Here is a 22,784-nt window from a genome sequence, read left to right on the forward strand (position 1 = left end):
CAGTAGAAACATACTGCAAATTTGAATTTTTATTTTCCCAGGCTAGTGATGAACAGTATAATACTCTCTCAAGATGCTGAAATGGCACCAAGCCATAGCTTCCCATCAGCCACCCAAACACAAGGGTAAACAACTGATAATCTAAAGCATCTTGTGTTGTTAGCCTATGATGGTCAGTAGGTATGTTAACTCAGCTTTCTATTGTTAACAAAATACCTGAGAAAATCAACTTAAAGAAAGAGGGATTTGCCTGGTATGGTTGTGCATATCTGTGTTTCCAGCAATTTGGGAGGCTGAGACAGAAGGATTACAAATTCAAGGCCAGCCTCAGCAACTTAGTGAAATCCTCTTACAAAATAAATAAGGACTGGGGAAGTATCTCATTGGTAAAGCATGCCTGGGTTCAATTCCCAAAGAAAGAGAGAGAGAGAGAGACATCGAGATCCAGACTGTAACAGGTTAGGTGTATTAAATGCATTTTAAAAAATTAATGTGTGTGTGTGTGTGTACTATTTATATATATGTAAACATATATAAATATATATATAACACACACATATATGTCTATATTTAGTTGTTAATAGACCTTTATTTTATTTAAACGCAGTGCTGAGAAGTTAACCCAGTGTCACACATAGTAAGCAGGTGCTCTACCTCTGAGCCACAATCCCAGTCCCTAAATGCTAATTGGGTACCAGGGATTGAACTCGGGGGCACCCAATCACTAAGCCACATCCCCAGCGATATTTTGTATTTTATTTAGAGATAGGGTCTCACTGAGTTGCTTAGCACCTTGCTTTTTTCTGAGGTTGGTTTTGAACTTGTGATCCTCTTGTCTCAGCCTCCTGAGCTGCTGAGATTTTAGGCCGCGCCCAGCCCAAATACTTTTTTTTTAAAAACGTGGTGTTTTTTTTGTAGTTGTAGAAGGACAGAATGCCTTTATTTTTGTTTTTTATTTTTATGTGATGCTGAGGATCAAACCCAGTGCCTCGCATATATTAGAGCTCTGCCAGTGAGCTATGGCCCCAGCCCCTAAATGCAGTTTTGACTTGCAGTATTTTCAATTTATGATGATCTTATCAGTACATAGCACCATTTTAAGGAACATCTGTACCTGAAATGTGGAAAGAAAAACACATCAACTTAAAATTCTATATACAAGGAAATTATCCTTCAAAAGTGATGGAGAAATAAAGACTGTCTTAGGCAAAGAAAAATTGGGGTAATTTGTTCCCTGCCTTGCAAGAAATGTGAAAATATGTTCTTCTGAAAGAAAGAAAATGATATAGGCCAGAAATGTAGATCTACATAAAGAAAGGAAGAGCATTAGAGAAGTGAATGAAATCAGAATATTTTTTCTTCTTAGCTGCTCTAACAGAGAATAGTTTAAAATAGTAACAGGTAATAATAATAATAATAATAATAATAAAACTATAGCTTATGGACAAATGAATGACTACAATGGTATAAGGGACAGGAGAGAGGCACTGGGAATACTCTGTTTAAAGTAATTGTGCTACCCATGAAATAATAGTACAGTTTACTTCTATGTGGATTTGGATTAGTTGTAAATGTAAACTTCAAACTCTGGGGTAACCACTAAAATTTTTTTTTTCATGAGTATAATTAATATCCTAAAGGAAGAGAAAAAAATAGAATTCTAAAAATGCTCAATTAAAACCGGAGAAGGCAGAAGAAAAAGAACGGAAGACAAAAAAAAGAAAGAATAGGAAATATTTATTTACAAATTTGGTAGACATTATTCTGTATATATCAATAATCACTTTAAACGTGAATAGTCTTAAGAAAAATCTGTTTCTTAAACTATTAAGTCATTTCAGGGATCACTAATATGTACTTGGGACACTAAAAAATATTTTAAGTAACATTTAAATACCTCAAAAATCTTGTGGCCCCCTCATAAATCATTGAGAGGATAATCGATAAAGGGTTTGTAGATGTTTAAACTTAATTCTACTCTTTGCTTAATCAAATTGAATTCCAGCAGTGCTCTAAAGTATAATTTTCTCATTTTGCTGAAAAGGACAATAACCAGGTTAGCATCTTTAATATTCAAAAAATACAACAGTAAAATTAATTTTGCCAAATATCCAATGTCACTGTAGTTTGTAATTTCTAATTAACCAAAGCTGAATCAAAAGGGAGTTAAATGGGACAAACTATGTTATATGTATTTATGAATATGTCAAAATGATTCCCACTGTTACGTATTACTAGAATTTACTAATTTAAAAATTATTTTAAGTTGGAGGTTTATAATTTTGGTGGTGGGTACTGAAGACTGAACCCAGGGGTATTTTACCATTGAGCTACATTCCCAGTCCTTTTTATTTTGAGACTGGGTCTCATTAGTTTGCCCAGGCTGGTCTAGAACTTGTGATTCTCTTGCCCCGGACTCAGAAGTCACTGAGATTACAGGAATGTGCCATCATTCACAGCTGGATATTTTTTTTTAATGTACCATTTCCCCCCCAGTACTGGAGATTGAACCCAGCCACACTCTTAGCACTGAGCTATATTCCCCAGCTCTTTTTATTTTGTATTTTTGTATTATATATATATAATATCAGTGGTAAAGCACCCCTGGATTCAATCGCCAGTACCAATTAAATAAATGTTCTTACTCATCTATAGAAACAGATCGTGCTACAGTAGCTAATTCTTCTCCACCATTTGGACTGCACACCACCACTAATGGGTATTGCTTTCTATAATCATATTCCAAAAAACTAGATGAAAAATTGCAGATAGAGATTTCTGTAATTGGCATGCATAGAAATAAAGAATTAGTTAATGATAAAGGCTGGCAACATTTTAAACCTTCATGTTTTATAAACAAAATTTTCCATTTAATGGGAACTACATTCTTTAAAATAGAGAATTATCTTCTGTAGACAAAACATTCAGGATTTAATCCAAACAGAACAACATTCATATTTGAAAGCACTTTGATAACTCAAGGCCGAAAATCCCACACTGTGCTTGTTGTTAGTCCATTGTTTTCCTTCCTGGTAGCCTCTGGAAGTGAATATTCTACTACTTTGTGCAACTGATGCTGAATGCTGTGTCCACTGAACTGGGGCCGTCCAGGGTCACCAATCAGTACTCGAGTTCCGTAGGTCCAAAAGCAGTTCTTCAACCACTGATGAAGACTGTCTGCAAGATCTTCATCATAAAACATATCTCCAAGTACAACAAGTTCCCACTTATCTTGTTCCAAATTCAAAATGTTTTTGGTTAAAATGGGAATAGGATCCAGTTGGTTCAATTCACAATTTAGTGTAATAGCCAGTCCTGCAACTTTACAAAAGCACATAATGAATTGGTATGTTAGCATATGCCAATAGGCTATCTTAGTTTCCTATTGATTCAATAACTTTTAAAATATTCTAACAGTATTTTTTCCTTTTCATGAAAAGTTGTATTTTTAGGTAAAGAAGCCTAAAATTTATGCCAATATAAGTTATCTGCTGCAATTTCCAAATATATAACTAGATATCCTGAAAGCAAAATAAACAATACAGAACACCTGGAAATATTGGGATTTGAGGAACGTTTGCTGATTTTAATAACTAGGCTGTCTTTTTCTTTCTTTTTTCTTTTTTTTTTTTTTTTTTGTTTTACTGTAGACAGGGGAAAAAGCCCTAGACTTAAGTAAAGGCAGCAAGTTATAAGTGTAGGCAAGAAGAAAAAATTAAAATTTACCTGTTTCAACTTGGGCCCTAATGGAATAAAAATCTCCTCCAAAGAAACATGCTTATCCTCACTTGGGTTTTGACCAAATAAACACTACTTAGACATTTAGGAGATTCCTAGCCCAGAAACCAGCATAAGCATTCCTAGTTGGTTTCCCTTGGGGATATCTGATGACACAAATACAAATACTCTTAGGAAAAAACATATTGCCACTTCTGGCCTCAGAGGACTCCCAATGTCCCACCAAACATAAGCTCACATTATCAGATTATAAAACACAAATGACAGTAAGATATCATGTTGAAGCATCTGTATATATTTATTCTGGAAGAAAATAAAAAAGGTGAGCTTTAGATATTTTTAAATATGAAATCCTTACTCGGGTCTATGTCATTGGCCAAGATCCTAGATGCTCCACTCTTCTTAGCAGCAATAGCTGTAGCTCCACATCCACTTCCAATATCTAATACAGATTTTCCTCTGACAACATCAGGATTATCCAAAAGATACCTTAAATAAAAAGGAGAACACGTCTTGAAGAAATGGGAAAATGTTAGGAGAGATCATAATATAAAAATGTCTTTTTTTTTTTTTTAAGACAGAGTGAGAGAGGAGAGAAAGAAAACTTTTAATATTTATTTTTTAGTTCTCAGCAGACACAACATCTTTGTTGGTATGTGGTGCTGAGGATCGAACCCGGGCCGCACGCATGCCAGGCGAGCGCACTACTGCTTGAGCCACATCCCCAGCCCATATAAAAATGTCTTTGGGTTTGACTGGGCAAAGAAACAGTAGAACTTAGGAGAACTTGGTACAAACTTGCAAGTTGTATTGACTAGACTGAGACAAACAGTTGATCTATAGAACTGGGCAGAGGTGGCAAGGAAAAGAAATTAGTTAATTTGGTCTTTCTATTCAGGTGAAGAGTAGTTCCACACAACAAACTAATCATGCTCTTCAAGTCAATTTAAAAACAAAAAAACATTAGGTTGTCTTACTATGATCCAGGAACTACCAAGCACCAGAAATTAAGACTGACAAAATACTGCTATCATCAGAACTAACTAGATCCAATATTCACTGTCTCCTTTTGTTGAGCACCATAGAGAGATTTTATGTGTTATTTGAACTGTTCTGTGACCTCTTTGGTAAGGCACAAAGTCCAGTTCAACTAAGGAATTTGGGCTGGGATAAGTAGTTACCAAAAGTAAAGATGAATGAGGAAACACTGAAATAATTTCAACCCACAGATGATACAAGGATTGGAATAACAAGAAACAGTGGGGACTTGTTGCAAAGGAGAGGTGTTCATGCCTAACGAGAAAGGCGAGCTAATTGTTGCTGCACTGAGTTCTAGTGTGATAGGTATTCCTATTTTTCAAAACAAAGTAAAATTTTATATAAAATCTCCCGTATTTTTAGTGTTAGTAACTATTTTTTATTTTTTAAGTTTACAAATTCAGCTGGGCTTCAGTGGCACACACACATATAATCCCAGGGGCTCAAGAGACTGAGACAAGAGAATTGCAAGTTCAGGGCCAGCCTCAGCAACAGTGGGGCACTAAACAACTCAGTGAGACCCTGTCTCTAAATAAAATACAAAATAGGGCTGGGGATGTGGCTCAGTGTTCAAGTGCCCCTGAGTTCAGTCCCCAGTACCAAAATAAATAAAGTTTACATCAGTCAGGCACATGTGTAATTGTAGTGATTCAGGAGACTGAAACAGGAAGATTGCAAGTTTGAGGCCAGCCTCAGCAATTTACTGAGACTGTCTCAAAATAAAAAGGGTTAGGGATGTAATTCAGTGGTAAAGCACTCCTAGGCTCAATCCCCAATACCCTGGGGGAAAAAAAAAAGCATTTAAAAAATATGATATAGTTAGCTGGGTGTGGTGGTGCACGACTGTAATCCCATTGACTCAGGAGGGCAAAGCAGGAAGACTGAAAGTTTGAGGCCAGACTCAGCAATTTAGCAAGGCCCTAAGCAACTTAGCAAGACCCTGTCTCAAAATAAAAAGGACTGGGGGTGAAGCTCAGTGGTAAAGCACTAATGGGTTCAATACCCAGTACCATAAATAAGTAAACAAAATGATGTAACTAAATAAAGCTTGAAGTTTGGGCAATATAACAATCAGAAAGTTGGAATTGTTTCGCACCACCCAAAAAGCTTTCTAGTCCTTTGACACCACCCCCCCACCAACTTCTATGTTTAGCTGGGTGTGGTGGTACACTTCCATAATCCCAGCTACTCTAGACGGGAAGCTAATCTAAGGACGTTCATAAATCCAATGCCAGCCTTAACAAAACCCTATCTCAAAATTTAAAAATAAAATAAAAAGGGGAAAATGTATTTCAGTGTTAGAGCACCCATGATACCCTCTCCTAAAACTTCTGTTTGCATTTGTATAGTTTGCATTTAAAACTATTACAGCTATGCATGGTGGCACATGCCTATAATCCCAGTGACTCAGGAGGCCGAGGCAGGAAGATGACAAATTCAAAGCCAGTCTCAGCAATTTAGCAAGGCCCTAAGAAATTTAGTGAGACACTGTCTCAAAATAAAAAGTAAAAAGGGTTGGGGATGTGGCTCAGTGGTTAAGTGCTCCTGGTTCAATCCATAACACCCCAAAAAAGCAAAAAATAAAACTATGTACAATGTGGATTATATAGGCCAATACCATTCCTGTAAAACAAAGTCCTTATCCTTTTGTTTCATACCTCTCTCACCTCAAGGCATAACCAGATGAAATCATTACTAATGCTAGAACAAGATTAGATTGACATGCCAACTAAGCTCTTGCCTTTGTTCCAGCAGCTATTTTTTAATTTAAAAAAAAAAAGCATAGTGTGGTTATGGGCAACAATGCCCTGAGACCTTTGTAGTACAAAGAGTTGGAAGGTGGGACTTAAAAATGCATATTCAATTCTAAAGTTCCCCTGAGATGTCAATGAGCCAATAAAGAAGAAGGAATCCTTGAGCAGCCAGTCACACCTCTTGTTCTATGGGAGAACAGGCAACTACTACAAGAGGCAGGGTAACAGCACCCCAAACCATGGACAGTTTAGGACTTAAGCAGGCCCCGCTTTGGGGTTTTCATCTTTTTGCGAGAGGATTAAAAAAAAAATGAAAAGTTAGAGAGAACTGAAAGAAGAAAGGATCTGTGACAGACTTAAAGAAACCCTCTTCAAAGCTAGGCACAGCCAGGCAGGGTGGCCCACTACTCAGGCAAGGTAACTCCATCTATTTCCGGAGACTGAAGCAGGAAGACAGAAAGTTCAAGGCCAGCCTCAGCAATTTAGCAATACTGTGTCTCAAAATAAAAAGAGCTAGGAATATAGCTCAGTGGTAGAGGGCCCCTGGGTTCAATCCCCAATATTTAAAAAAAAAAAAAAAATCCCATTTCCACAGGGCAATACCTAGACAAGGCTTGGCCTCCTGGCCAGTAGATTGCCCAGTAAGGATCACTGTGGGGCCACAGGTCAGCTCTTTCCCACCAGAACTTGCATCTAGGGGTCAAAAGCCGCAACTGGATTTCAGGGGTGAGGCTGCCGCTGCTGGTGATTTCAGTGTTCTCCTCCAGGAAAGCTTTCATTCCATGGTCCAAAAAGCTTCCTGTTCTTCTCCAGGGACAGTAACCCCAGGGTAACAGGAGAAAACCACTGCCTCTTATAGTCTTCAGAAGGAGACCCCAATGGTTCCTGGGAACTTTCCAACCTAGGCTCCAAGCCATGAGTCGTTTTCCAAAACAGTTCTTTCAGTGTTGCTGTTCATAAAGGCTGTTCCTCATGGGAAAAGAACAAGAGGCTGTCTCCCAACTTGATCACAACTGGAATCTCTGCATCTCTAAAAGCAAAAATAATACTGAAAATTCCAAGGCTAGCCAACATTTCCAGATCCTATTACAAAATAAAATATTTTAGTGTAAGTTCTTTATCTGACAATTCACAAGTGTAAGTTCATGTCAGAGGAAAGCTTTGGTGCATCAACTTAGAAAAATCCAATTCTCTGTTGCCTTTTCACTATGAAATGTTTTGATAATTTAGAACAATAAATACACAAGCATTTCATTTGGGGAGAATGCTCCAAAAAAAAAAAATGCCTGTTACATAAAATAAGGTAGATCTTTAAAGTTCTTTCATACACTTAACAGCACACTTATCTTTAAGCAGGCATGCTTGGCAACTGAACAAAATCAGTCCAAAACAGACAAAGCCCCCTGTCTTCAGGAAGCTTATAATTCTACTGGTGGGACAGAGCAGTTAACAAGACAAACATAGGTTTTGCCCTTTTGAAGTCGAGCCAAGACTTGTGGGGGTAAACAAATTATACTATGTGCAGAGGTGCACAAATTATATTGACTATATCATTTCATTAACCTGTGATCCAGGTATAAAAGTTTATAGTATGTAATAGATAATATTATTATTTAATTATATAATAATACAATTATAATATGAACATATATAAACTCTAGATTATGATTTCTAACCTATTTTAATAAGCCTGTGTAAATTTAATTGAACTATTGAAACAATTGAAAAATTGGAAACTTTGGACTTAAAGATTATCATATCAGCAAGTGTGAGGACACAAACCTGTAGACCCAGCTACTGGAGAATCTGAGACAGGAAGATTCCTTCAGCCCAGAAGTTCAAGGCCACCTTGGATAACATAACTAGACCCTAGCTCAAAAACAAACAAAAAAAAAAAACAGTTGTCTGCCAGGCATCATGGCACATGACTGTAATCCCAGTGACTAGGGGAAGCTGAGGTAGGAGGATCTCAAGGTCAAAGCCAACCTCAGCAAAAGCGAGGTACTAGGCAACTCAGTAAGACCCTGTCTCTACATAAAATACAAAATGGGGCTACGGATGTGGTTCAGTGGTCAAGTGCCCCTGAGTTCCATCCCCAGTACAAAAAAAAAAAAAAACAGTTGTCATATCATAAAACAATGCAATCAAGATTCAGATTTTTTCCCCCTTGGGAAAAAAATACCTTATAAATTAAATTTTACTAAAGACATCAACTCCCAAATCTCTTTCTGTAAATCTCTGAAGATTTGATGTTACTAAGCTTGACTGCAGATTTTTTCTTACAGAAAAATACCTTGATAAGTAGGAATGAGGAATATCATCTTAAACAAAAATCATCACCGCATTTTAGAATCTGGTATTTTGTTTGTTTGTGGTGCTGGGGATTGTGGTACTACCTCTGAGCTACGTCCCCTGCCACACACACACATACTTTTTTCCCCTCCCTGTGGTAGTGGAGTTTGAACCCATAGGAACTGAACTACATCTCTAGCCCTTTCTAGTTTAAACTTATTTTGAGGCAGGGTGTCACTAAGTTTCCTAGGCTGGCCTTGAATTTGTGATCCTCCTGCCTCAGTCTCTCAAATCACTGGGACTACAGGACTGCGGAGGGCATAAATGTTTTGCAAAGTCTTGTGTCCACCCAATATTTAGACTAGGAAGTCAAAAACCTCGAATGCCTACAAGTGTCTAGACATGATAAGTGAGTGAATAATGCAGGATGTTTGTAGGATATCAGAAGGGCTGCAGCACACTAGAGACTGCAGCCAGGAACAAGTTGCTACATCTTCCAATTTCTCAAAATAATCCAGATATTTATACATAAACTCCCACTAAAAAACTGGCAATTCATTCAAATATCAAAAAAACAGGGCAGGCCAAAGACTTCGAACAGTGTTAGTTATCCCACATTTATGCCTGGGCTTCCAAGGGATCCCTAGTATCCTGACCTCCAATAGACTACTTATGCTTAGCAGTACAGGGTTTTACCCCTTCAATCATACACTTCTAAGGTTTTAAAATAAAAAGGGCAAATATGAGGTTATTTTTTTTATTTGGACTCCATGTCATCAAGACCAATGCTTCCCCTTCCACCCTTGCACCAATGAAGACTCGGTTATGAAGCGCTTGTTTGGTGACCTCCTGATACATACGTTAAATGTTAGGAAAGATGACGGGACTAGAATAAGTGCTTTGTGACCACGATATTGTCCTCCAGGGGAGGCCAGGAGTCGATCTTAAAGGAGCAGGCGCGGTCCTCCTGGTCTCCTCTGGCTTTGCTAACGCCGCGGTCGGAAGGAAAGCACACCGCACGATTATCATCTGTCCCCGCGACTCTTCACGCTCAGTACAACCGCGCGACGGGCCGAGGTCCCACGCTGAGGCGCGCGCCCGAGACCGGCAGACGACGGGGTCGCGGAGCTTCCGGGCGGGCGGCGGGACCACGCGGCCCCGCCCTCCTTCCCAGCAGCGCTTTCGTTTTTCCTCCACTTTAAGTCTTAAAGGGGCAGCAAGTGAGAAATCAGAGGGCGACCTTCCTTTCCCTCACTTAGGAAATGGACTGTGTGCAATGTTTGTCAAAATCTAATTTTTAAAAAATTCATTCTGAAACAATTTACGCAGCTCTTCCTATGTGCAAGTCACACCTCTAGGCACTGGACATACAGTAGTGATTAAAACAGACACTTGCAAGCCCCTTGTTGTTATAGTCTGAATTTAATCAATATAGGTTATAGGTTATAAATTATAGATTAGAAATTATGGGTTAATTAAATATTAATTAGTAAGAATAAAAGGATTATAAGATAATTGTATAAAATTAGTAATGATAAGGTACTCCAATATGCCATAGTTATAAGTTAAAAAAAATAACAATACAACAATATAATCACTCTAAGATATAGGATTTAAATTACTAAGATAAAGATAATGTGAGTTTTAAGTGTAATCTCATAGGTCTAATATAGCTACAGATAAATAGATGGATATAGGTTACTAGAACAGTAGTTAAGTATAAGAAATTGAAAGACCCCAGCCCAACAACCCCAGGCCTAGTTGCAAAACCACTGAGGCATGTCACAAACCTTCGCAGGCACCAGAGGTGTTTTTCAGACAATCAGTTAGGTGTAACCGGTTGAGAAAGCACAAAGGACCAGGTCCTAAGGCATGCCTGAATGAGCAGCAACAGGAGGACCAGAGTGCTAACATGTAACTTTTATGTGGCTTTTCCAGTAACATAAAGTGAAAAACAACTTTGCCCTTTAGGTAGCCTATATGCTGGGTTTAAAATTAACTAATAAGAAACCTATTGTTTACCGTGCTCGAAAACTGCCCCTTTACCCTATAAAAATCTCTGTATCCCCAAGCCCGGTGTGCCAGCTCACCAAAGCTCTGGCTGAGGTTCTGCTGGGCACCCGCAGGCGCCTGTGTCCCAATAAATCACCTCTTGCTTATTGCAGCCAGTGTTTCGTGTGATTCTCCTTGGACAGGGAAACGGGGGTCTTTTCAAAATAACTATAAACAAACAGTAAGTGTAGCCATAGCGACTCCATCTTCTCGGTTCAGGGTGAAACTTGATACATAGGCTGTTCTCAAGATGTTATTTTCAAATTGTTTTTGTGTAAGACCCATATAAATGAGAATGTAAACCCCATAAATAAGGATATGGTTTTCTGGTTTTGCTTTGCTAACTGCACTTTCAGCCCCTGTATTCTGCTTGCTTGCAATTTGCAAAATCTTACAAAATTCCATAGGAAAGTCCCCAGGGTATGGTTTTCTATTTCTATTTTCTATTTTCTTCCTTAAATACTTTGGCCACAAACATCTCTGGGGCTGTTCTTTCAGAGAACCTCCACTCTGACAGACACAGTCCCTGAGTTACCGCTGTTTACCGGTGAAGAGTCCTGCTTCCACAAATGCTGAAGCACACCAAGGCAAGTGTAGAGTAGAAAGTAGAAGCTTTATTAAAGGGCAGCAGAAAAGACTTCTCCCCAGAGGACAAAGGGGATGAAAGGCGGAATCTGTGGAAGGGCGAGGTCTTCCCTTTTTTATAGCTAAGGTCTTCTTTTAGTCTTCCCACATTTCTGCCCTTTGTTTCCCTTTATCTTGCAGTGATCCAATGCAGGTTGGAAGGCCAAAAGATGGGAGAGAGGTGGGCTGAAGGGGTAATCTGGGCAGGAAGGGCCTGGGGTGGTTTTTGATTAGCACCTCTTTGTTTGCTGGGAGCTGCTTCATTAACATTTCCTTAGGATGGGCCTTGGGGACATTAACATTTCAATTTCCCCAAGTGCTGCTCTGGTTTCCCGGACTCCATTCTCCATTCTCCATAATGGTCTCCATTTTCTTTTATCTTACTTGATATTAGGCCCGATTTATCTAACTACACTAACTACCTATCTTTAAATCTAGCTTCACCTGGCCAGGTAAAATTGGCAAAATAAAATTATTTGATTTGTTTCAAATTCTGACTTAGTGTGTTTTCTGAGCGATATCTCCCCATAACATTATGATACTTAACATTCAACTTTGATTAAATCACAATTTATGTCCTCCCTGTTGTAATAATTTTTCATAAATGGTCAATCTAAATCAGTTGCAGTCTGCATCGCTCAAGTTCTGGATCTGTGTACCTTCCAACTAAACTCAGATAAACCTCCATCAAACTCAGTACTCCAAAATTAACTATCTCACAAAAATTAAAACTTGCTCTTTTGTGGGGAGCGTGGGGGTGAGGAAACAGCAAGGTGGGGGTGCATAGTTGTCTAAAACCAAGAAGGAGGCAAACCATATTTCTGCATCTTAGTCTGCAGTTCCCATTTAAAATCAATTTGTTGCTTGGGTATTCTGCTGCGGCCCTCAGTTTAATGGGTTTCCAGCTTTCTATGTTAACTAGAATCTCTAGGAATCTACAGGAGAGTGACACATTATCATTCCAATTAATAGCCCCAGATGCTTCCTTATCATTTTCTCTTAGGTGAGTGGCCTATTTATTCCTGCTGATAGGCAGTCACTGGGCACTCCAGAGTATTCTTAGATTTTCTCTATGATAGCCCATATGATGTTTTTATGACATGCACTAATGAACTTATCAGCGCTTTTTTAAAAATAAGCTACTAATAGCTAGGCAGTTGGCACATGCCTGTGATCCCAACTATTGGGGGGAAGGGGATTGCTGAGACAAGAAGATCACTGGTCAACGTCAACAACTCACTGAGACCCTATCTCAAAGTGAAAATTAAGGGCTGGGGATATAGCTCAATTGGTAGAGTGCTTGCCTTGCATTCACAAGGCCCTGGATTCAAGTCTCAGCACCACACAAAAGAAAATATCAACCTCAATGGGGCTGGGGTTGTGGCTCAGTGGCAGAGCACTTGCCTGGTACATGTGAGGCCCTGGGTTCCATTCTCAGCACTACATACAAATAAGTAAATATGAGAAACTGATGTTGACTACATTTTTGAAAACCCAACTTCTACCTCAAGGCCTGTCCAGAGGTTGAAAAACTGACCCTTGTCCCCCAAAACCTATAAAATCTCACTGAACAAAGGACCAGGACTCACTCCCTGGGACCGATGCTTCAGAAACGGTCGTGAGTCCAGGCTCAAGCTTGCAATAAAGACTCTTGTGTGATTGCATCAGATTTAGCTCCTGAAAGTCTATTGGGTTCCCACGAATCTGGCATTACAAATAAAGGTCCATCCATGACTAAAAAATTATTTTAAAAAATTAAAATTAAAAAGGCTGGGCACACAGCTTAGAGGCAGAACGCTCCTGGGTACCACAATCCTCAGTACCACAAAAGAAAGTGGGGTTGGGGGACCTACTGATGTTAAACCTTTGTTTTCTCAGCCATAATAACTTTTCACTTCCACACACTCCCTGTGAGACAAGGGTAAAGTACAGGTAGTCAGCAGTAGATAATGAATGATCTGGTAGGAAAGATGGGAGCTAATTATCAAAGAAAATGAAATGAGATGCTAATGGTACCACGGGTTATCCTGCTTCCCCACATGTTGAAGTTTGAAATCAGAGAAGCACTCCAGGCAAGCATATAAAGCAGGGTTTATTTAAAAAGGGGTAACATACCAGCTATGGCCCTCTTCTCTCTCATGATATCCCTAGAAGGGATGCGTTCTGCCCTTTTTATAAGTCCTAGACTTCCTTTGTTCTCTTGCCTTTTCCCCTTATCTTTCTCCTTCCAGGAATGCTGGGACGGCCAAAAGGTGGAAACAGGTGGGCTGAAGAAGGAAGGGCAGGATGGAGAAGACAAGGACACATAACAATCTTATAGCTCCCTGTAGGGAGGGGAAATTCCTGGGACAGGTTATCTTGGCAACTGGTTGGAGCAGGGGCAGGTTCTTGATAAGGGTGGAGGAAGGGCTCTGAAGGAATTAATATTTCAATCCCTAAGGGGACAGTCTCCAACCTCCCAGACTCACTCAAAATTGGCCTCCGTGGGCTGGGGATGTGGCTCAAGCGGTAGTGCACTCGCCTGGCATGCATGCGGCCCGGGTTCGATCCTCAGCACCACATACCAACAAAGATGTTGTGTCCGCCGAGAACTAAAAAATAAATAAATATTAAAAAAAAAAAAATTGGCCTTCGTGATCTGACCTGACTGACTGCCGGTCAAATTCTGGCTTCACTAACTCCTCCAGAGCACCCCCCACCCCCAACCTGTTGCTAACACCTCTGGGGCAATTGCTCCTCCCAACACAGGGAATTCCTAATGAGTCTCCCCTGGGCAGCTCTTTTCCTGCCTTTGGGCACCTCCACAAGTTAGGGAGAGGAGATGGGGAGGAGGAAAAGAAATCAGAGATCTATAAAGGGGCAAAACACGCTCCCTCCCACCGGCATCATCTCTGTTCTGTCTCGTAAATTTAAAAAAAAAAAAAAAAGCAAAACAACTTGCTTTCTATGCTTGTCTCAATGTTTTAAATGTTTAATCTTTAACACGGGGTGGGGCGGGGGTTGAGGTGGGGGGGGTGTTGAGGACCCGATCTAGTATCATCTGATTCATTCATAACCACCTCCAAATCGCCTCTGGGTTCAATCCCTGGTACAAAAAAAAAAAAAAAAAATCTAGAGACATCACTAGGAAATGTAGGGGGTGGTGGTATAAAGCTAATGAAAGATAAAGGCTGCTCTAGTAAGTTTGTCAGGCCCATTGCACCCTGACTTCCAGTCTCTAGTGATGAAGGGCTGTTTCTTGCCCTGGTCCATGGAAGGCATCCTCCTCAAAAAAGTTTTTGTGGCTTGTTACACATAGGAAATGACAGCTCAGAGATGACTTTCTGCAACTACAGTATCTTAAGTGCTCTCAGTTTAAAAATAATCAATAATCACAGGAGAGTGATTGATAAGGGTGGAGGAAGGGCTCTGAAGGAAACTCCAAACCTTGGTTCTTGTGTTCTGATTAAAAAAAAAAAAAAAAAAATTTTCAAGAGAACTTTATTAAAAGTGAAAGCAAAGTAAGATTGAAGTACAAATCACTCTCAAGGGGGACAGTGGGTAGTCTCCTCCAGAGAATGACAAAGGAAACAATGTCGCTGTCTCTCTTTTGTTCTAGACTTGAGGATTGTAATTTTATCTAACCATTCCTTTGTAGGGAGATGCCCAACAAGGTAACATCAATCAGTTGTTCTGGTTGTTTAACTAGTTGCCTTGATTCGAAACCTTTGATAAGCTTCTAGCTTGGTTAAGATATCAAAAACCAATTGTAGGGGGCTGGACTGTAGCTCAGTGGTAGAGCACTAGCCTAGCACAGGTGAGGTACTGGATTTGATCCCCAGCACCACATAAAAAAATAAATTAATTAAATAAAGTCTAAAAAAAAAAAAAAAAAAAAACTGTAGCCAGGCTCAGGCCTGTAATCCCAGAATCTCTGGAGGTTGAGGCAGCAAGTTCAAAGCCAGCCTCAGCAAAACCAGCCAGGTGCTAAGCAACTCAGTGAAACTATGTCTCTAAATAAAATACAAAATAGGGCTGGGGGCACTAGGTAGTGGTAGTGCACTTACCTGGTATGTGTGAGGAACTGTGTTAAATTCTCAGCACCACATATAAATAAATAAAATAAAGGTCTAACAACAATTAAAAAAATAGGGCTAGGGATGTGGTTCAATGGTCAAGTGCCCCTAAGTTCAGTCCCCAGTACCCCAGCCCAAACAAAAACAATAGTAAAGTTGGGCATTTAGTCATCCATCACTGAAAAGGAATGAGTGAATGCAACATAGAGGAAAAGTAAAATGTCTTACCTTGGGTTTCTATCCACTCCCACCACCAAGCAGAAATAGCAGGAAATGAAGATAAAACACTATAGGTGATGCCAGTATCCAAAAGGAATCCAGTGGTCCTATTTCTTACCTCCAGCGTTACCCTTGGGCCAGTGCCAGTGATGGTGACTGTTTGGGGTGCCAGCTGATTCTGAAGGCCTTCTCTTCTTCGGCCATCATGTGGACAGTGTCTGATTCAAGGCCCCTTTGGCCCTTGGGGCGTCAACTTTCCAGTGGTCTCCTTGTATAGGAGGGCAAGGAGTCCTTGGAAGCCTGCCCTTCATTGGGCAATCTTTCTTCCAGTGTCTTGGTTTTCTGCAATAGTAACTGATGTCTTCAAGGGCTCAAGGGCCCAGTGGAGGAGGAAAAGGGTGGCCCCTAAGAGCCACTGCCAATAATTGTATTTGTCTCTTGACCCCTTTCCCCTTCACTGGTCTCTCAGCTGAGCAAAAGGTGGCGCATGCTTGTAATCCCAGCAACTCAGGAAGCTGAGACAGGAGGATTGCAAGTTCAAGACCAGCCTCAGCAATTTAGTGAGGCCCTAAGCAATTTAGGGAGACCTTGTCTCAAAATAAAAAAATAAAGAAGGTGTCCCTCAGCAGAAATGAATGCATGAAAGCATCCCTCTTATACATTCTATTTGGAACCCAGAACCAGGAGATGTCCTCGAATGGTTCTCGAGAATTTGATGTAGTAGCATGCCTGTCCAAGTTCTGCAACTCATGGCTTATTTGTTAAACTTTTTGTTGCTCAGGCTTGTAATTTAATTTTTAAAAACATCTTTTTTAAAAATTTATTCGCGGGCTGGGGATGTGGCTCAAGCGGTAGCGCGCTCGCCTGGCATGCGTGCGGCCCGGGTTCGAGCCTCAGCACCACATACCAACAAAGATGTTGAGTCCGCCGAGAACTAAAAAATAAATAATAAAAAAAAATAAATAAATAAATAAAATAAAAATTTATTCGCTATCATTTTATGACCCATACAGTTTTGATGTTCAGCTTTTCCTCTCTGAAGGAACATCTTTAAAAACTTTATGCCAGCCAGTTGACATACTTGAGGAAGTGACCCTTAATCCTCTCTGTAGAATTTGAAGGATAGCATAGGCCTGATGTTGAAAAGTGGAAGAGAGCAGAGGTTTTTGTGTTGCTATTTTGGGAACATACCAAGTCCAAAAAATAATAGCAGAATCAATGTCATAAAAAGAACACGGAAGTAGACAAAGATGGTGACTTAAGACTTCTCCAGATTCTGGACATAGACGATAAACAGAAATGATATAATGCTCTTTTGTAAAGTGAGTCAGGTATGCGCTATAAGACAATAGCTACAATGATGGAGATGGTCTCATTGACACTGGAGTGACCTTGCTAAAAAGATGCCACCAAAAAAAAAAAAAAAACAAGAGTATAAGTTCGCCAGCCAGAAAAGACAGGGTTCCAGTGTTGTCATTGACTGCATAAAAAACTGAACAAATACAACAAGATGACATAAGACAGATTGAACATGTGACATATGGAGGAGCTTCTGGGGGAGAAAAGAGTACACAGAGAAGTCCAATGCAAAAGGCAAGATATCAGAGGCAAAGTTAGATGTCTTCTCAATCAAAGCTGGGAGATGGACAAGGTGAAGTTTAAATACCTGACCTATCAAGCATAGTGGTGGAACCCTGTAATCCCAGTGACTCAAGAGACTGAGGCAGGAGGATCACAGGTTTGAGGCCAGCCTCGGCAATTTAGCAAGGCCCTAAGCAACTTAGTGAGACCCTGTCCCAAAATAAAAAATAAAAAGAACTTGGGATGTGACTCAGTGGCAAAGTGTTCCTGGATTCAATCCCCAGTATCAATACAAAAACAAAACAAAACCTGTCCTATGGATGGTGTCACTGATCCAAATCATGGCACCAGATTAAATATATCAAATCAGCACATTCTGGGGTGGATCATCCTTCATTCCTTCAACTAACAATGTTTAATCATCTTTTCACATGTTGATTTGCCATCCATACTTTTTTTGTTGTTGTTGTACTGGGGATTGAACCCAGGAGCACTTAATCACTGAGCCACATCCCTACCCTTTTTAGTTTCTATTTTGAGACAGGGTTTTGCTAAGTTGTTCAGGGCCTACATAAATTGCTAAAGTTGACTCTGAACTGGTGATCCTCTTGCCTCAGCCTCCTGAACCACTGGGATTAGAGGTGGGCACCACTTGTCCTATCAAGCAAAATTTAAAACCCAGCAAGGTCATGCCTGAAAATGCTAACAGTTGGTGCTTTAAGGCTAATTAGCTGTAAAAGAAATGGAACTCACCTGCAAAGCCCGGAAATCTTGAACTAAGGTGCTGGTGCCACCTAGTGATGATTTGGTTTCAGGTCAGCCAAGTGTATCTGAGCTAAAAAGTTTTTAAAAAATAAGGAAAAGAAACTGGGAATCATACTTAGTTATGTCTAAAGAACAAAGATTTTCACCAAAAATCTCACTGCATAATGAAACATTTGTTTAGTCATAAGACATAGCAGAACTACTTATCCCTAATAATAAATAGATAAATCCTAAAGTGTAAGAACAATTCCATATCATCCATAAAACATTCTCTCCCTCTCTCCCTCCCATTTTCATTCTCTCTCTCTCTCTCTCTCTCTCTCTCTCTCTCTCTCTCTCTCTCTCTCTCTTTCACACACACACACACACACACACACACATTCCACAAGTAAATTCCTTGGACTTCATTTTCAACACATATCCAGAATCAGACCATTTATCTCTAGTACAAACCACCACCTTTCTGGCCTGAATTATTGCAATAGTCTCCTAAATAACCTCCCAGCTCCACTTTGCCCCCTGTAATCTACTCTCAACAAAAAAGCCAGAGTGGCCGGATGCAGTGGTGCATGCCTGTAATCCCAGCATCTTGAGAGGTTGAGACAGGAGGATTGCAGGTTCAAAGCTAGCCTCAGCAACTACAAGATACTAAGCAACTCAGTGAGACCCTGTCTCTAAATAAAATACAAAAATAGGGCTGGGGATGTGGCTCAGTGGTCTAGTACCCCTGAGTTCGGTCCCCTGTACCAAAAAAAAAAAAAAAAAAAAAAAGCCAGAGTGATTTCTTTCAAAGGAAATCAGGTCAAATCAATGCTCCACTCAAAACTCTCCAATAGCAAACCACAGACCTTTACTGCATCAAGTTTGGCCCCTTTACCTTCACTTCCCACTACTTTCCTCTTTTCTTTCAACTTTTTTTTTTTTTAATTATCAATGGATCTTTTATTTTATTTATTTATTTTTTATATGCTGTGCTGAGGATTGAACCCAGGGCTTTCAACTTGCTACCCTCCTGCCTCAGCCATCCAAGTCACTGGAGTCACAGGCATGCCCAGTTCTACGTATTTTCTTCTCAGAAAAGCCAAAGTCCTTAGATGGCCTTGAGTTCTTGTAATGGCCCTAGCCACTTCTCTGATGTCATTCTCAACACCCTCCTGTTCTTATGAAGAACGAACCACCCTGACCTCTGGCTGCTCCTCCTACCAGTGAAGGGAGCTTTTGCATGGTTCTTGCTCTCCCCCAGATGTCTCTGACTCTTTTTCAATAACTCTTCTTCAATAAACTCTTCCTGCTTCCTTCTCGTCTGCTCACAGGTCATCATCTTAGGGAGACTGTCTGATCATGCTGTATGAATTAACACCACCACCATTCATTCCTGGTCTTGCCCATCTTATTTTTCTCTCTCATTCATTGCATTCAGACATACCCCACATCTCACTTAATCATCCACCGTGCCTCCCCCTAGTTGGGGAAAGGAGAAAGATGTTTCAAGCACAGAGTCAAAGGTAAAAATTTACAAGTTCATTGTGGAGAAAATAAAGAGCCCAGCTTGGCTAGAGATGGACATGGATGAGGGCCAGGTAGTGGGAGATGAAATGAGACAGTGTGAGACCAGCTGGTGGATGGCCTTGAATGCCAGGCTTAGAAACTTGGATTCCATTCGGAATTTTAATCAGGAGTCATGGCAGGTGTGTGATCAGAGTAAAAAGTAAATGAAAACAGCCTTTCAGTAGCTATCAACAAATTCATGGCCTCTAAAAATAAAGTGTACAAAGTAAGGAGTGTCGGGAAGGTGAAAGAAAAGCTTTCTTATAACCAAGTTCAAACTACTCTGTTTTATAATTATATATATTATTAAATATGGAAAGATAGCTCAGTTATCCTCCCCAGGGTTCAATCCCCAGTATCAAAAGAAAAAATAAAATGTATGTCTCCTTCAGATAGGCTCAGATGTCCAAGTCTATAATTAGCCACTGTTAATAGTGATGATATACCAACAACCTTGCATCACCTCCGGGACATGTACTGTCTCCTTTATACAAAGAGTTTAGTTTAATCTGCCCACAACCTTGTTCAGAATGGGAGAAAACGTTATGTCCTCTTAGCTTTTCTCGGGAATCACAGGCTAATAGAGAAGAACCTTCAGTGTCATTTACGCTACCTCTCACCAAACATGATTTTTCTCTATGACATCTTATGATTTCTGGTTTCTTCCTATTAAGTCATGTCAGTTTCTGAGAGAAGGGACTGGGGAGCATATCACAAAGACTATCTCAATTCTCTCAGCTCATGGTGATCTTCAGGAGCTAAAAAAAAAAAAAAAAAATCAGAGGAAAGTATTGCTACTATTGCAAAGATACCAAGTGTTGCTTATATTTGCAGTAGCAAAAATTTTATCTGTATAAAAACAGGAGCTGTGGGCTGGGGCTGTAGATCAGTGGCAGACGCTTGTGTGAGGCACTGGGTTCAATCCTTAGCACCACATACAAATAAACAAATAAAGGCATTCTGTCTATCTACAACTACAAAAATTAAACAAAAAACATAGGAGCTAGAGGTGTAGCTCTGTGGTACAGGGTTTGCCTAGTTTATTTTCCCCTCCAGGACTCCAACCTACTTCTACTTACTTATTATTTTCTGTGGCAAAAGTATGGGAAGGGAATTCAGGGGAAAGTAAAATAATATTTACTGAGTACAACTCTATGGCAGGCTCTTGTCACTTCTCCCTAATTTTCATAATGACCTTGTGAGGCAGAAATTCTTATTCCTAGTTTTAATAGATTAGATAGAACCAAGGCTATACAGGTTAAGTAACTGGCCTAAATTCACACGGGCCTGGAAATGGCAGAACTTGGATTCACATCCAGGTCACTTCCTTCTGTGTTACGTCCCTTTCACTCTTTATCAGCAATCTCTGGGATAGCTGGTTCAAATGGTGGTTCCATTCCAAGTTTTACCAAAACTGCTGTGCTTCAACAACCACTTAGGCATTTTTAGCTTCAACAAATAAAGACTTGGACATAAGTAGCAATGCTGGGGAAGAAGTTGAACCCCCTATATTGAAGACAGTAGCCAGGAGAGCCTCCCACCTTATCCTTCAGCAGATGATTCCAAAGAGTTCCAGAAACCCCAAGCACTTTGTTCCATTTTTAAATTTTTTTTTTATTTTTTAAATTTGTTCTAATTAGTTATATATATGACAATAGAACACATCTTGACACATTGTACACAAATGGACGACAACTTCCCCTTCCTCCGGCTGAACATGGTGCAGAGTCACACTGTTATGTAATCATACATGTTTATAGGGTAATAATATCCATTTTATTCCACCATCCTTCCCATCCCCACAGCCTCTCTCCTCTTCTCATTCCCTCTGCACAATCCAAAGTCCCTTCATTCTGGCCCCCTCCCCATTATGGATCAGCATCCACTTATCAGAGAAAATATTCAGCCTTTGGTTTGGGGGGTTTGGCTTATTTCACTTAACATGATACTCTCTAGTTACCAGCAAATGCCATAATCTCATTCTTCCTTAAGACTGAGTAATACTCCATTGTGTATATATACTACATTTTCTTTAACCATTCATCTGTTGAAAGGCATCTAGGTTGGTTCCATAGTTTAGCTATTGTGAATTGAGCTGCTGTAAACGTTGATGTAGCTGTATCCCTGTAGTAGGCTGATTTTAAGTCCTTTGGTTATAAACTGAGAAGTGGGATAGTTGGCTCAAATGGTGGTTCCATTCCAAGTTTTCTGAGGAACCTCCATACTGTTTTCCATAGTGGTTGCACCAATTTATAGTTCTACCAGCAATATATGAGTGTACCTTCCCCCCCCACACATCCTCCCTAACACTTATTGTTGCTTGTATTCTTTTTTTTTTTTTAAGAGAGAGTGAGAGAGGAGAGAGAGAGAGAATTTTTTAATATTTATTTTTTAGTTCTCAGTGGACACAACATCTTTGTTGGTATATGGTGCTGAGGATCGAACCCGGGCCACACGCATGCCAGGCAAGCGTGCTACCGCTTGAGCCACATCCCCAGCCCGCTTGTATTCTTGATAATTGCCATTCTGACTGGAGTGAAATGAAATCTTAAATAGTTTTGTTTTGCATTTCTATAATTGCTAGAAGTGGTGAACATTTTTTCATTATGTTTGTTGATTGATTATATTTCTTCTTCTGTGAAGTGTCTGTTCAGTTCCTTAGCTCATTTATTGATTGGGTTATTTGTGGGTTTTTTTTTTTGTTGTTGTTGTTGTTGTTGTTTTGGTGTTTTGTGGGGTTTTTTTTGGTGTTTTTTGAATTACTTATATAACCTGTAGATTAGTGCTCTAAGGTGCATGTAGTAAAGATTTTCTCCCATTCTGTAGGCTCTCTCTTCATGTTATTGATTGTTTCCTTTGCTGAGAAGAAGCTTTTTAGTTTGAATCCATCTCATTTATTGATTCTTGATTTTACTTCTTATGCTTTAGGAGTCTGGTTAGGAAGTCAGGTCCTAAGCCGACATGGTGGAGATTTGGACCTACTTTTTCTTCTATTAGGTGCAAAGACTGTGCCTAAGTCTTTAATCCACTTTGAGTTGATTTTTGTGCACAGTGAGAGAGGTTTAATTTCATCTTGCTACATATGGATTTCCAGTTTTCCCAGCACCATTTGCTGAAG

General features: G+C 39.8%; 1 protein-coding gene across 2 annotated transcripts; it reads right to left on the reverse strand.

The window, feature by feature from the left end:
* Positions 1-1,846: 1,846 nt before the first annotated feature.
* Etfbkmt (electron transfer flavoprotein subunit beta lysine methyltransferase) lies at positions 1,847-9,982 on the reverse strand. 2 transcript variants are annotated; one of them, XM_026415243.2, is made up of 4 exons: positions 9,683-9,982; positions 7,134-7,560; positions 4,097-4,227; positions 1,847-3,321 (listed from the first exon to the last, which is right to left on the reverse strand). In XM_026415243.2, the coding sequence occupies exons 2-4, from the start codon at positions 7,445-7,447 to the stop codon at positions 2,978-2,980; spliced, it is 789 nt and encodes a 262-aa protein (XP_026271028.2). In that variant the 5' UTR covers positions 7,448-7,560; positions 9,683-9,982; the 3' UTR covers positions 1,847-2,977. The 2 variants fall into 2 exon arrangements, with proteins under 2 accessions (XP_026271028.2, XP_026271029.2); XM_026415244.2 differs by lacking the exon at positions 9,683-9,982 and adding an exon at positions 8,313-8,384.
* Between the last annotated feature and the right edge of the window lie 12,802 nt (positions 9,983-22,784).

This window comes from Urocitellus parryii, chromosome 5, assembly GCF_045843805.1.
Source record: "Urocitellus parryii isolate mUroPar1 chromosome 5, mUroPar1.hap1, whole genome shotgun sequence".
In the NCBI taxonomy this organism is placed as follows: domain Eukaryota; kingdom Metazoa; phylum Chordata; class Mammalia; order Rodentia; family Sciuridae; genus Urocitellus; species Urocitellus parryii.